The following is a 15,162-nucleotide window of genomic DNA, read 5'->3' on the forward strand; positions in this document are numbered from 1 at the left end:
GAGGTGTTCGGGGGGGGTTAGGGTTAGAGGTCACGGTCGAGGTGTTCGGGGGGCGGGGGCGGTTAGGGTTAGAGGTCACGGTGGAGGTGATCGGGGGGGGCGGGGGCGGTTAGGGTTAGAGGTCACGGTCGAGGTGTTCGGGGGGGCGGTTAAGGTTAGAGGTCACGGTCGAGGTGTTCGGGGGGGCGGGGCGCGGTTAGGGTTAGAGGTCACGGTCCAGGTGTCAGGGGGGGGGGGGGGCAGTCTGGTCACTGGGGTTGAATTTGGAGATGGAGTTGGTTTTTCTACGGGTGTGGTTCAGGGTTTCGGCGTGGGGTGGGGGGGGGGGTTAGCGATAGGGTTCGGGGCCTTGTGGTGTAGGGTCACAGGGGTAAGACCCCCGATTGGGGTTCGACGCCTTGTGGTGGTGTTGGTGGGTGGGTGGCGGTAGGGGGTTGGTGGTGGTGGGGGGGGGGGGGGTCAAGGGAGACGTGGAGGGCTTGCGAGCTGCACAGCGCCCCTCGTCAGATGAAGTATTCCTTTTTCTCCTCATTGGTGGCGGGGCCGCCCTCCGCGTTGATGATGGCCGTGTCCGCGTCCGGGGCGTCCTCCGCCCCCTTCGCCTCGTGGGTGAGGTACGTCCCTGCGGGAGGCGGGAGGTGGGAGGGGTGGGTGGGGGAGGGGAGGGATGGGTGGGGGGGGGGCGGAGATGCACGGGAGGTCACGGTGGGGGACACGTGGGGAGGACGTGGGGAGACACGTGGGAGATGTAGGGAGACGTGGGGAGACGCGGGGAGACGCGGGGAGACGCGGGGAGACGCGGGGAGACGCGGGGAGACGCGGGGAGACGAGGGGAGACGCGGGGAGACGCGGGGAGACGAGGGGAGACGCGGGGAGACGCGGGGAGACGCGGGGAGACGAGGGGAGACGCGGGGAGACGCGGGGAGACGCGGGGAGACGAGGGGAGACGCGGGGAGACGCGGGGAGACGCGGGGAGACGCGGGGAGACACGTGGGGTGGCAGCAAGTCACAGCAACACGTGGGGACACAGCAAGTCACACGTGGGGAGACGTGGGGATGACGTGGAGACACGTGGGTGACACGTGGGGAGACCCGGGGATGACGTGGGGAGACACGTGGGGTGGCAGCAGGAGACAGCAAGTGACACGTGGGGAGGCAGCAGGACACAGCAAGTGACACGTGGGGTGGCAGCAGGACACAGCAAGTGACACGTGGGGAGACAGCAGGTCACAGCAAGTGACACGTGGGGAGACAGCAGGTCACAGCAAGTGACACGTGGGGAGGCAGCAGGACACAGCAAGTGTCACGTGGGGAGACAGCAGGTCACAGCAAGTGACACGTGGGGAGACAGCAGGTCACAGCAAGTGACACGTGGGGTGACAGCAGGACACAGCAAGTGACACGTGGGGTGACAGCAGGACACAGCAAGTGACACGTGGGGTGGCAGCAGGACACAGCAAGTGACACGTGGGGTGACAGCAGGACACAGCAAGTGTCACGTGGGGAGACAGCAGGACACAGCAAGTGACACGTGGGGAGACAGCAGGACACAGCAAGTGACACGTGGGGTGGCAGCAGGACACAGCAAGTGTCACGTGGGGAGACAGCAGGACACAGCAAGTGACACGTGGGGTGGCAGCAGGACACAGCAAGTGACACGTGGGGAGACAGCAGGTCACAGCAAGTGACACGTGGGGTGACAGCAGGTCACAGCAAGTGACACGTGGGGTGACAGCAGGACACAGCAAGTGTCACGTGGGGAGGCAGCAGGACACAGCAAGTGACACGTGGGGTGACAGCAGGACACAGCAAGTGTCACGTGGGGAGGCAGCAGGACACAGCAAGTGACACGTGGGGGTGACAGCAGGAGACAGCAAGTGACACGTGGGGTGACAGCAGGAGACAGCAAGTGACACGTGGGGTGGCAGCAGGAGACAGCAAGTGACACGTGGGGTGACAGCAGGAGACAGCAAGTGACACGTGGGGTGACAGCAGGACACAGCAAGTGACACGTGGGGTGGCAGCAGGACACAGCAAGTGACACGTGGGGTGGCAGCAGGAGACAGCAAGTGACACGTGGGGTGACAGCAGGAGACAGCAAGTGTCACGTGGGGGTGGCAGCAGGAGACAGCAAGTGACACGTGGGGTGACAGCAGGAGACAGCAAGTGACACGTGGGGTGACAGCAGGACACAGCAAGTGACACGTGGGGTGGCAGCAGGAGACAGCAAGTGACACGTGGGGGTGGCAGCAGGTCACAGCAAGTGGACACGTGGGGTGACAGCAGGAGACAGCAAGTGACACGTGGGGTGACAGCAGGAGACAGCAAGTGTCACGTGGGGTGGCAGCAGGAGACAGCAAGTGACACGTGGGGTGACAGCAGGAGACAGCAAGTGACACGTGGGGTGACAGCAGGACACAGCAAGTGACACGTGGGGTGGCAGCAGGACACAGCAAGTGACACGTGGGGTGGCAGCAGGAGACAGCAAGTGGACACGTGGGGTGACAGCAGGACACAGCAAGTGACACGTGGGGTGGCAGCAGGAGACAGCAAGTGACACGTGGGGTGGCAGCAGGTCACAGCAAGTGTCACGTGGGGTGGCAGCAGGACACAGCAAGTGACACGTGGGGTGACAGCAGGACACAGCAAGTGACACGTGGGGAGGCAGCAGGACACAGCAAGTGACACGTGGGGTGACAGCAGGACACAGCAAGTGACACGTGGGGTGGCAGCAGGACACAGCAAGTGACACGTGGGGTGGCAGCAGGACACAGCAAGTGTCACGTGGGGTGGCAGCAGGTCACCTTTGTGTCGTGCCAGGTATCGCCCGAGCACGATGAGCAGGCAGAGCGTGGCGAACACCACCACCGCCACCACGCCGCCAATCACCGCCGTGTCCGTGCCGGCCTGGCGCTCCTGGATGCCGGGGTCTACTGGGAGGGGCACGCGGGGGGAGGGGCACGCGGGGGGGGGGGCACGCGGGGGGGGGGGCACGCGGGGGGGGGGGCACGCGGGGGGGGGGCACGCGGGGGGGGGGGGGGCACGCGGGGGGGGGGGTAGACACATGGCGGAGACACGGGAAAGTACATAAAGACGATGCTCCAGAAACTGTGGGCAGAGGGAGGCCTTGAGCCTGGACCTGAATGCAGGCAGCAAGTCTACGGGGCTCTGTGCGAGTCTGTGGGTCTCTGTGTCTACGGGTCTCTGTGTGAGTCTATGGGTCTCTGTGTGAGTCTGTGGGTCTCTGTGTGAGTCTGTAGGTCTGTCTATGGGTCTCTGTGTGAGTCTGTGGGTCTCTGTGTGAGTCTGTAGGTCTGTGTCTATGGGTCTCTGTGTGAGTCTGTGGGTCTCTGTGTGAGTCTGTAGGTCTGTGTCTATGGGTCTCTGTGTGAGTCTGTAGGTCTGTGTCTATGGGTCTCTGTGCGAGTATGTGGGTCTCTGTGTAAGTCTATGGGTCTGTGTCTATGGGTCTCTGTGTGAGTCTGTGGGTCTCTGTGTGAGTCTGTAGGTCTGTGTCTATGGGTCTCTGTGTGAGTCTGTAGGTCTATCTATGGGTCTCTGTGCGAGTCTGTGGGTCTCTGTGTGAGTCTGTGGGTCTGTGTCTATGGGTCTCTGTGGGAGTCTATGAGTGTGTCTATGGGTCTCTATGTGGGTCTACGCATCTGTGTCTATGGGTCTCTGTGCGAGTCTATGGGTGTGTGTCTGTGGGTCTCTGTGCGAGTCTGTGGGTCTCTGCGCGAGTCTGTGGGTCTCTGTGTGAGTCTGTGGGTCTGTATCTATGGGTCTCTGTGTGAGTCTGTAGGTCTATATATGGGTCTCTGTGCGAGTCTGTGGGTCTCTGTGTGAGTCTGTGGGTCTGTATCTATGGGTCTCTGTGTGAGTCTGTAGGTCTATATATGGGTCTCTGTGCGAGTCTGTGGGTCTCTGTGTGAGTCTGTGGGTCTCTGTGTGAGTCTGTGGGTCTGTGTCTATGGCTCTGTGTCATGAGACTTTTTTTTAAGGAGGGTCCTGCCACATCGAGTTTTATTTTTTACGTCAAGATCTTTTCACCCGAAAACATAACGACGAGTGCTGATCACACCGGGAGGGGAGAAAAATCCAGGACACCCAGAGAACTCCCACACGTGTGATGGGGTGACACCACCTCCAGCCCAGATGGGACAGATGGAGATTAGTTCACACCTTCCCTCCTCCTCGACACCAACCCACAGCTAAGAAGGGCGTTGATGTATGTGTAATGCGGGCGTAAACGACCTCCCGGAAGTGACGTCATGGGGGGAGGAGTTACGTCACGTGGGGGAGAGGGGAAGGGTCTATAAGGGGGGGTAACCGGAAGCAGTCGGGAGTGTGATCGGGGACTGGGAGAAGTGAGAGGCCACGCAGGGCGAAGGGTGAGAGAGAGAGTGGCGAGGTCGCCACACACCCGGGCCACGAGGATCGGCACCGTCGGCCAACGGTGACCGACCCCGGGGGCAGCAGGAGCAGCGAGGAGGCTGCGAAGAGCAGCGGGTCTGCAAGGGAGGAGTCGGGCAGCAGGGGTCTGCGCGACGCGACAGCGGCGGGGCTGCTAGGAGGGAGTTTGGGCTACGTGAGCGACAGCAGCCTGGGGCTGCAGAGTGGAGAGTAGATAGGGGAGTGCCGTGAGGGAAAAGAGATCGAACCCAAATAAAGGACACAGGACAGAGAGAAGCGTCCGAGTCTTTTATTACATGTGTATGCAAGTACGTACGCACGCGAGTACGTACGTAAGTATGTAAGTAAGTACGTATGTACGTCTTCTTGGTTCTTTCGGTAAAGTCGCGTAGAAGGGAAATAATAAAATAATAAAAATAAAACATAATAAAATTATAGTGAGAATAAAATAATAAAAATAAAACATAATAAAATAATAGTGATAATTATTTTATTGTGTTTAATTTTATTAGAAGGGAAATAATAAAATAATACAAATAAAACATAATAAAATAATAGTGAGAATTGTATTTTAGTATGTTTTATTTGTATTCTTTTTTTATTTCCCTTCTACGTGACTTTACCGAAAGAACCAAGAAGATGAATCCCAGCAGTCACGAAAGCTTTAAATCGAAATATGTATGTACGTATGTACGTATGTAGAACTTCTTTTCGTGCCGTACGTAGCCAACCGTACGCATCGGAGGTGGCGGGCGGGGGTGGGTAGGACAACAAAACTGAACACAATAACAATAACAACAACAACGCAGCTGATAATTGTTTTTTTACCCTTCTATCTGGCAACAAAACTGACACCTTTTTTACAAGGAGTCATTATCAGAGTTATGTTTTTTGTTTGCATTATGACTGCAGGTATTGTGGTCTATGCAAACATGACTCCTTGTAAAAAAAGGTGTCAGTTTTGTTGCCAGATAGAAGGGTAAAAAAACGATTATCATATTTTTACTGGCGAATGAGGTTCCAATGGAACAACGCATTTCTAAAGAAACGAGTTTGCCAATCTAGATGATGACGATGATTTAAAAGCGCCGTAAGCTCCCAAGTGGCTTCCTAACGTCGGAAGGGAAGAGAACGTTCCAGACGGCCACAGGAGCGGCAGCGCATCTGTTGGACGGCCGCAGTTTGCGTGGCGGGGGGTCGCCCCCCCCCCCCCCTCGTGCGCGGCTCGTTTGTGGTCAACGCTCTCGTTGGCAACGGATCTGCGCGCGACCCGCCAACCCCTCGCCGCCTTGGCAGCGCCGGGGTGACTGACGGCCGCGCTCGTAGCCGCTCAAAAAGATAAAAAGAAGAGCTTCGTGAGCTCGGCGGATTCCTCCGGCGCAGATGAAAGTTTTGACTCCGATTTTGAACCGAGAGAGCGAGAGAAAGAGAGTGAGAGAGAGTGTGGGAGAGTGAGAGAGCGAGCGAGAGAGTGAGAGAAAGAGCAATAGAGAGTGAGCGAGAGCGAGCGAGCGAGCGAGAGAGCGAGCGATAGAGAGCGAGAGCGAGCGAGAGAGCGAGCGAGCGAGAGAGAGAGCGAGCGAGAGAGCGCGGTGTGTGGCACAGTACGGGCAGGCAGGAGAAGAGGAGAGAAGAGAGGGAGGTTAGAGGGGAGGTGGAGGAAGGGAGGGAGGAGGGGATGGAGGAGGGAGAGAGGGAGGAGGAGGGAGGGAGGAGGGGGATGGAGGAGGGAGGGAGGGAGGAGGAGGGAGGGAGGGAGGGAGGAAGAGGGGGAGGGAAGAGGAGGGAGGGAGGAGGAGGGAGGAGGGGGGAGGAGGGGGGAGGAGGAGGAGGAGGGAGGGAGGGAGGGATGAGGGAGGGAGGAGGAGGGAGAGAGGGAGGAGGAGGAGGGAGGGAGGAGGAGGGGAGGAGGAGGAGGGAGGGAGGGAGGGATGAGGGAGGGAGGAGGAGGGAGAGAGGGAGGAGGAGGAGGAGGGAGGGAGGAGGAGGGAGGGAGGAAGGTCAAAGGGGAGGTGGAGGAAGTTTAGGAGGAGGAGGGAGGGAGGAGGGAGGGAGGGGGAGGTTGAGGAGGGAGGGACGAGGAGGGGATGGAGGAGGAGGGAGGGAGGAGGAGGAGGGAGGGAGGAAGGAGGGAGGGAGGGAGGGAGGGGGAGGTTGAGGAGGGGATGGAGGAGGAGGGAGGGAGGAGGGAGGGAGGGAGGAGGTTGAAGAGGAAGCTGAGGAGCAGGTTGAGGGAAATGGAGGAGGTGGAGGAGGTGGAGGAAGAGGTGGTGGTGGAGGAGGAGGTGGAGGTGGAGGTAGAGGAGGAGGTGGAGGAGGTGGTGGAGGTACCTGTGGTGGGCAAGCCGGAAGCGAGCCGCGTAGACATGGGGGGCTCTGTGTAACAGGGGGGGGGGGGTGGGATGGCATGCAGATCACACACACGCACACACACACGCACACACGCACACACACACACACGCACACACGCACACACACACGCACACACGCACACACACGCACACACACACACACACACGCACACACACACACACACGCACACACGCACACACACGCACACGCACACACACACACGCACACACACACGCACACACACAGGCACACACACGCACACACGCACACACACGCACACACGCACACACACACGCACACACACGCACACACACACGCACACACACAGGCACACACACGCACACACAGGCACACACACGCGCACACACGCACACACACACGCACACACAGGCACACACACGCGCACACACAGGCACACACACACGCACACACAGGCACACGCACGCACACACACGCACGCACACACACGCACACACAGGCACACACACGCGCACACACGCACACACACACGCACACACAGGCACACACACACGCACACACAGGCACGCGCACACAGGCACACACGCACACAGGCACGCACACAGGCACGCACACACAGGCACACACGCACACAGGCACAGGCACACACAGGCGCACGCAAGCATACATAAAACACATGCGAGCGTGCAGACGCGTATCCGCGAACACACACGGACACACGGACACACACGGACACACAGTAACACGCCCAAGTCCACTCACCAAGACATTCGCACGCAGACGCACGCACAGGCAGGAGACAATGCAAAAACTTCAACTCAAAATATCAACACAAAGCAAAGTGTCCATGACATGGATATGAATGTATTGTGTGTGAGTGTGTGAGTGAGTGTGTGAGTGAGTGTGTGAGTGAGTGTGTGAGTGAGTGTGTGCGCGCGTGTATCTCTGTACGTCCATGCGTGCGTGTGTGTGCGTGTGTGCGTGTGTGTACGTGTGTGTACGTGTGTGTGCGTGTGTGTGTGCGTGTGTGTACGTGTGTGCGTGCGTGCGCGTGTGTGCGTGTGTGTGTGTGCGCGTGTGTGTACGTGTGCGTGTGTGCGTGTGTACATGTGTGCGTGTGCGCGTGTACGTGGAGAGCGGTGGGGGAGTGGTTGGCGCACTGCGCGACAAGCCCAATGACCAGAGTTCAATTTCCACTCACAGCCAACACCCAGTGACGGTTATCTGGACCGGTCCTGGGCCTCCCCTAGGTCGACTCAGCCTCGAAATGAGTAACCGGTGCGGTGCGTAAAAATATCACCACCGGGGGAGACAAAGGCGGCCGGGCGTGGTGCTGGCCACCCACCCCCTCGTGTGCCGTGCCGGCCTTCATAGGTGCTACTCGCTAACAGCACTTGCCCCTGCGGTCTGTTATGCCTATACGGGGGATCTTTGTCTTTGAGTGAGTTTCTGAGTGGGTGAGCAAGTGAATGGGTGAGTGATCGAGTGTATGAGCGGGTGAGTGTGTTGATGAAAGAGAGACTGAGTGAGCGAGCGAGCGGGTGATTGATTGTACGAGTTGGTGAATTTGTGAATGGATGGGTGAGCTGGTGAGTTGGTGGGCGAGTGATTGAGTGAGCGGGTGAGTTAGTGGCTGGGTGTGTGAGGGTTTTGATGAGTGAGCGAGCGAGCGGGCGAGCGGGTGATTGTACGAGTTGGTGAATATGTGAATGGATGGGTGAGCTAGTGATTGAGTGAGCGGGTGAGTTAGTGGCTGGGTGTGTGAGGGTTTTGATGAGTGAGCGAGCGAGTGGGCGAGCGGGTGATTGTACGAGTTGGTGAATATGTGAATGGATGGGTGAGCTAGTGATTGAGTGAGCGGGTGAGTTAGTGGCTGGGTGTGTGAGGGTATTGATGAGTGAGCGAGCGAGCGGGCGAGCGGGTGATTGTACGAGTTGGTGAATATGTGAATGGATGGGTGAGCTAGTGATTGAGTGAGCGGGTGAGTTAGTGGCTGGGTGTGTGAGGGTTTTGATGAGTGAGCGAGTGAGCGAGTGAGCGGGTGATTGTACGAGTTGGTGAATATGTGAATGGATGGGTGAGCTAGTGATTGAGTGAGCGGGTGAGTTAGTGGCTGGGTGTGTGAGGGTTTTGATGAGTGAGCGAGTGAGCGAGTGAGCGGGTGATTGTACGAGTTGGTGAATATGTGAATGGATGGGTGAGCTAGTGATTGAGTGAGCGGGTGAGTTAGTGGCTGGGTGTGTGAGGGTTTTGATGAGTGAGCGAGCGAGCGGGTGATTGTACGAGTTGGTGAATATGTGAATGGATGGGTGAGCTAGTGATTGAGTGAGCGGGTGAGTTAGTGGCTGGGTGTGTGAGGGTTTTGATGAGTGAGCGAGTGAGCGGGTGATTGTACGAGTTGGTGAATATGTGAATGGATGGGTGAGCTAGTGATTGAGTGAGCGGGTGAGTTAGTGGCTGGGTGTGTGAGGGTTTTGATGAGTGAGCGAGTGAGCGGGCGAGCGGGTGATTGTACGAGTTGGTGAATTTGTGAATGGATGGATGAGCTAGTGAGTTAGTGGGCGAGTGATTGAGTGAGTGATTGAGTGAGCGATTGAGTGAGCGTGCGTGCGTGCGAGTTATTGAGCGAGCGATTGAGTTAATGACTCAGTGTGACAGTATTGATGAATGTGAGAGTCTGTGAGCGTGTGGATTGACGGACAAGTGGGTGAGTGGGTGGATGAGTGGATGAGTGGATGAGTGAATTGGTGGATGAGTGAGCGAGTGGCTGAGTGAGTCACTGAGTGAGCGTGTTGTGGTGACCTTCATAGGTGCTGCTACTCGCTAACAGCACTTGAATCGGTCATCTCAGTCGGTTAACCAATAGCACATGGGGTCGATGCCATGACCTCCTGCACCTAGCCTGGCACAGTCGGGGACACAGGTGGTGCATCTGCCAGCCATCGCGTTCGGTCAACCCATGGCACCTGGGTCTGTTCCGTGACCTCCGGCACCTAGCCTGGCACAGCAGTCAACCCATGGCACCAGGGTCTGTCCCGTGACCTCCTGTACCTAGCCTGGCACAGCAGTCAACCCATGGCACCAGGGTCTGTCCCGTGACCTCCTGCACCTAGCCTGGCACAGCAGACGAACCCATGCCACCTGGGTCTGTCCCGTGACTTCCTGCACCTAGCTTGGCACAGCAGACGAACCCATGCCACCTGGGTCTGTCCCGTGACTTCCTGCACCTAGCCTGGCACAGCAGTCCACCCATGGCACCTTGGTCTGTCCCATGACCTCCTGCACCTAGCCTGGCACAGCAGTCAACCCATGGCACCTGGGTCTGTCCCGTGACCTCCTGCACCTAGCCTGGCACAGCAGTCCACCCATGGCACCTGGGTCTGTCCCGTGACCTACTGCACCTAGCCTGGCACAACAGTCCACCCATGGTACCTGGGTCTGTCCCGTGACCTCCTGCACCTAGCCTGGCACAGCAGTCCACCCATGGCACCTGGGTCTGTCCCGTGACCTACTGCACCTAGCCTGGCACAACAGTCAACCCGTGGCACCAGGGTCTGTCCCGTGACCTCCTGCACCTAGCCTGGCACAGCAGTCAACCCATGGCACCTGGGTCTGTCCCGTGACCTCCTGCACTTAGCCTGGCACAACAGTCAACCCATGGCACCTGGGTCTGTCCCGTGACCTCCTGCACCTAGCCTGGCACAGCAGTCCACCCATGGCACCAGGGTCTGTCCCGTGACCTCCTGCACCTAGCCTGGCACAGCAGTCAACCCATGGCACCTGGGTCTGTCCCGTGACCTCCTGCACATAGCCTGGCACAGCAGACGAACCCATGCCACCTGGGTCTGTCCCGTGACTTCCTGCACCTAGCCTGGCACAGCAGTCCACCCATGGCACCTTGGTCTGTCCCATGACCTCCTGCACCTAGCCTGGCACAGCAGTCAACCCATGGCACCAGGGTCTGTCCCGTGACCTCCTCCTGCACCTAGCCTGGCACAGCAGTCAACCCATGGCACCTGGGTCTGTCCCGTGACCTCCTCCTGCACCTAGCCTGGCACAGCAGTCCACCCATGGCACCTTGGTCTGTCCCATGACCTCCTGCACCTAGCCTGGCACAGCAGTCAACCCATGGCACCTGGGTCTGTCCCGTGACCTCCTCCTGCACCTAGCCTGGCACAGCAGTCAACCCATGGCACCTGGGTCTGTCCCGTGACCTCCTGCACCTAGCCTGGCACAGCAGTCAACCCATGGCACCTGGGTCTGTCCCGTGACCTCCTCCTGCACCTAGCCTGGCACAGCAGTCAACCCATGGCACCTGGGTCTGTCCCGTGACCTCCTGCACCTAGCCTGGCACAGCAGTCAACCCATGGCACCTGGGTCTGTCCCGTGACCTCCTGCACCTAGCCTGGCACAGCAGTCCACCCATGGCACCTGGGGCGCTGTGGTGTCTGTGTGTGTGTTGTGTGTGCATGTGGTGTCTGTGTGTGTGTTGTGTGTGCATGTGGTGTCTGTGTGTGTGTTGTGTGTCCATGTGGTGTCTGTGTGTGTGTTGTGTGTGCATGTGGTGTCTGTGTGTGTGTTGTGTGTGCATGTGGTGTCTGTGTGTGTGTTGTGTGTCCATGTGGTGTCTGTGTGTGTGTTGTGTGTCCATGTGGTGTCTGTGTGTGTGTTGTGTGTGCATGTGGTGTCTGTGTGTGTGTTGTGTGTCCATGTGGTGTCTGTGTGTGTGTTGTGTGTCCATGTGGTGTCTGTGTGTGTGTTGTGTGTGCATGTGGTGTCTGTGTGTGTGTTGTGTGTGTTGTGTGTGCATGTGGTGTCTGTGTGTGTGTTGTGTGTGCATGTGGTGTCTGTGTGTGTGTTGTGTGTCCATGTGGTGTCTGTGTGTGTGTTGTGTGTGCATGTGGTGTCTGTGTGTGTGTTGTGTGTGCATGTGGTGTCTGTGTGTGTGTTGTGTGTGCATGTGGTGTCTGTGTGTGTGTTGTGTGTCCATGTGGTGTCTGTGTGTGTGTTGTGTGTGCATGTGGTGTCTGTGTGTGTGTTGTGTGTGCATGTGGTGTCTGTGTGTGTGTTGTGTGTCCATGTGGTGTCTGTGTGTGTGTTGTGTGTCCATGTGGTGTCTGTGTGTGTGTTGTGTGTGCATGTGGTGTCTGTGTGTGTGTTGTGTGTGCATGTGGTGTCTGTGTGTGTGTTGTGTGTCCATGTGGTGTCTGTGTGTGTGTTGTGTGTGCATGTGGTGTCTGTGTGTGTGTTGTGTGTCCATGTGGTGTCTGTGTGTGTGTTGTGTGTGCATGTGGTGTCTGTGTGTGTGTTGTGTGTCCATGTGGTGTCTGTGTGTGTGTTGTGTGTGCATGTGGTGTCTGTGTGTGTGTTGTGTGTGCATGTGGTGTCTGTGTGTGTGTTGTGTGTCCATGTGGTGTCTGTGTGTGTGTTGTGTGTCCATGTGGTGTCTGTGTGTGTGTTGTGTGTGCATGTGGTGTCTGTGTGTGTGTTGTGTGTGCATGTGGTGTCTGTGTGTGTGTTGTGTGTCCATGTGGTGTCTGTGTGTGTGTTGTGTGTGCATGTGGTGTCTGTGTGTGTGTTGTGTGTCCATGTGGTGTCTGTGTGTGTGTTGTGTGTGCATGTGGTGTCTGTGTGTGTGTTGTGTGTGCATGTGGTGTCTGTGTGTGTGTTGTGTGTGCATGTGGTGTCTGTGTGTGTGTTGTGTGTCCATGTGGTGTCTGTGTGTGTGTTGTGTGTGCATGTGGTGTCTGTGTGTGTGTTGTGTGTGCATGTGGTGTCTGTGTGTGTGTTGTGTGTGCATGTGGTGTCTGTGTGTGTGTTGTGTGTCCATGTGGTGTCTGTGTGTGTGTTGTGTGTGCATGTGGTGTCTGTGTGTGTGTTGTGTGTGCATGTGGTGTCTGTGTGTGTGTTGTGTGTCCATGTGGTGTCTGTGTGTGTGTTGTGTGTGCATGTGGTGTCTGTGTGTGTGTTGTGTGTGCATGTGGTGTCTGTGTGTGTGTTGTGTGTGCATGTGGTGTCTGTGTGTGTGTTGTGTGTCCATGTGGTGTCTGTGTGTGTGTTGTGTGTGCATGTGGTGTCTGTGTGTGTGTTGTGTGTGCATGTGGTGTCTGTGTGTGTGTTGTGTGTCCATGTGGTGTCTGTGTGTGTTGTGTGTGTGCATGTGGTGTCTGTGTGTGTGTTGTGTGTCCATGTGGTGTCTGTGTGTGTGTTGTGTGTGCATGTGGTGTCTGTGTGTGTGTTGTGTGTGCATGTGGTGTCTGTGTGTGTGTTGTGTGTGCATGTGGTGTCTGTGTGTGTGTTGTGTGTGCATGTGGTGTCTGTGTGTGTGTTGTGTGTGCATGTGGTGTCTGTGTGTGTGTTGTGTGTGCATGTGGTGTCTGTGTGTGTGTTGTGTGTTTTGTACGTCTTGTTTGTGTGTACTGTATTTATGTATTGCGTTGTGTGTTGCATAACAATAGGGAGTGAGAGTGTGGAGGGGTGTGGAATGAGTGAGCTCGGGGTCAAGGTGAGCTCGGGGTCAAGGTGGGGTCAGGGTCAAGGTGATGTCGGGGTCAAGGTGAGCTCGGGGTCAAGTTGATGTCGGGGTCAAGGTGAGCTCGGGGTCAAGGTCAGCTCAGAGTCAAGGTGATGTCAGGGTCAAGATGGGGTCGGCTTCAAGGTGAGGTCAGAGTCAAGGTGAGCTCGGGGTCAAGGTGAGCTCAAAGTCAAGGTGAGCTCGGGGTCATTGTGGGGGTCAGAGTCAAGGTGAGCTCGGAGTCAAGGTGAGCTCGGGGTCAAGGTGAGCTCGGGGTCAAGTTGAGCTCGGGGTCATTGTGGGGTCAGAGTCAAGGTGAGCTCGGGGTCAAGGTGAGCTCGGGGTCAAGGTGAGCTCAGAGTCAAGGTGAGCTCGGGGTCAAGTTGAGCTCGGGGTCAAGGTGAGGTCAGAGTCAAGGTGAGCTCGGGGTCAAGGTGAGCGGTGTGCGACCTCCGTTTACCTTTCGGGGAGTGTCTGGGGGCTGGCATGGTGATGATGGTGGAGGTCGGAGGGAGGTTGGGGGTGGCGGTGGTGGGGGCGTCTAGGGGTCACGGGGGTCACGGGGGTCACGGGGGGGGGGGGTCAGGCAGGGAGGGGGAAGGGGGCGACAGGAGCATTGCATGCAGGGAAAGGGCATCGCGGGGTCAGAATCCGACGGGAGGGAGGACGGGCGGGGGGGTGAGAGGTTATATTATCGGGTCAGGGGTGAAAGGTTAGGAGATTAGAATGGCGGGTTAAGAGGGGGTCGAAGGTGAGCCGGGGGGTCAGGGGTTACAGGTGACGGTTCAGCAGATAAGTGTTGACAGGTCACGGGGTTAAGGTGTGGGGGTGTGGGGGTCGGGGGTCAAGGTGTGGGGGGTCGGGGGTTAGGCAGTTCGCGCAATCGTAAGAATAATAAGTCGACAGGTGGTGGTGGGGGGGGGTGAAAGCAAGAGTTAGATTTGGGGGGGAGGGGAGGGGGTGGGGGGGGGAGGGGGCGGGGTGGGGGGGGAACAAAACGAAACAAAAACTCAGAAGCAAAAAAAACCTCGAAGAACCAAGTCAGAAAACGTGGGGGGGGGGTGGGGGGTGTGTGTGGGGGGGTGTGGGTGTGAGGGGGGAGGGGGAAGTGGGGGGGGGGGGTGCATGGGGGGGTGTGGGAGGGGGGAGGGGGTGTGTGGGAGGGGGGAGGGGGTGTGTGGGGGGAGTGTGTGGGGGGGGTGTGGGGGGGTGTGGGAGGTGTGTGGGAGGTGTGTGGGGGGGTGTGGGGGAGGGGGGAGGGGCGTGTGGGGGTGGGGTGTGTGGGAGGGGGAGGGGGGGGTGTGTGGGGTGTGTGGGGTGTGTGGGAGGGGTGTGTGTGTGGGGGGGGGTGTGGGGGGGTTCGCGGTTCGAACCCCGGTGCCGCCCCGGTTAATGCTCCGAAGCCCTTTGCCTGCCGCTGGCGTCACCACCGCTGGCCAATCGGTGCTCACCCCCGTGGCCCAGGGGCACCCCCAGTGGCAGCTGCCCCTGTAGGTGGGCGATGATTGCCGTGGGTAACCATAGCAACTGGGTCACTCTGCGCCGTGTGTGGAAAACTTTCGCCAAACCCGGCACTGGACTGAACAGCTTTGCCCAACACCCAGCAGCCCCCCCCCCCCGCGTCTCCCTCTCCCCCCCCCGTGTCTCCCTCTCCCCCCCGCGTCTCTCCCCCCCCCCGTGTCTCCCTCTCCCCCCCGCGTCTCTCCCCCCCGCGTCTCTCCCCCCCCCGTGTCTCCCTCTCCCCCCCGCGTCTCTCCCCCCCGCGTCTCTCCCCCCCCCGTGTCTCCGTCTCCCGCGTCTCCCTCCCCCCCGCGTCTCTCCCCCCCGCGTCTCTCCCCCCCCCGCGTCTCTCCCCCCCCCCGTGTCTCCCTCTCCCCCCCCCGCGTCTCTCCCCCCCGCGTCTC

General features: G+C 58.5%; 1 protein-coding gene across 6 annotated transcripts in view; it reads right to left on the minus strand.

Moving 5' to 3' along the window:
• Positions 1–15,162, minus strand: part of LOC144952011 (cell adhesion molecule 2-like) — a 68,587-nt gene continuing 53,425 nt past the window's right edge. Inside the window, exons 8-11 of one of the 6 annotated variants that reach the window (XM_078882396.1) lie at positions 13,719–13,799; positions 6,745–6,789; positions 2,805–2,930; positions 1–622 (exon numbers count right to left, since the gene is read on the minus strand). In XM_078882396.1, coding sequence (XP_078738522.1) covers positions 504–622; positions 2,805–2,930; positions 6,745–6,789; positions 13,719–13,799 — 371 coding nt within the window. In that variant the 3' untranslated portion in view covers positions 1–503. Of the gene's footprint in view, positions 623–2,804; positions 2,934–3,854; positions 4,610–6,744; positions 6,790–13,718; positions 13,800–15,162 lie in introns of those variants that run through there. The other 5 variants (XM_078882395.1, XM_078882398.1, XM_078882394.1 and 2 more) reach the window with 5 other exon arrangements.

Source organism: Lampetra fluviatilis, chromosome 65, assembly GCF_964198595.1.
Source record: "Lampetra fluviatilis chromosome 65, kcLamFluv1.1, whole genome shotgun sequence".
Lineage (NCBI taxonomy): Eukaryota > Metazoa > Chordata > Hyperoartia > Petromyzontiformes > Petromyzontidae > Lampetra > Lampetra fluviatilis.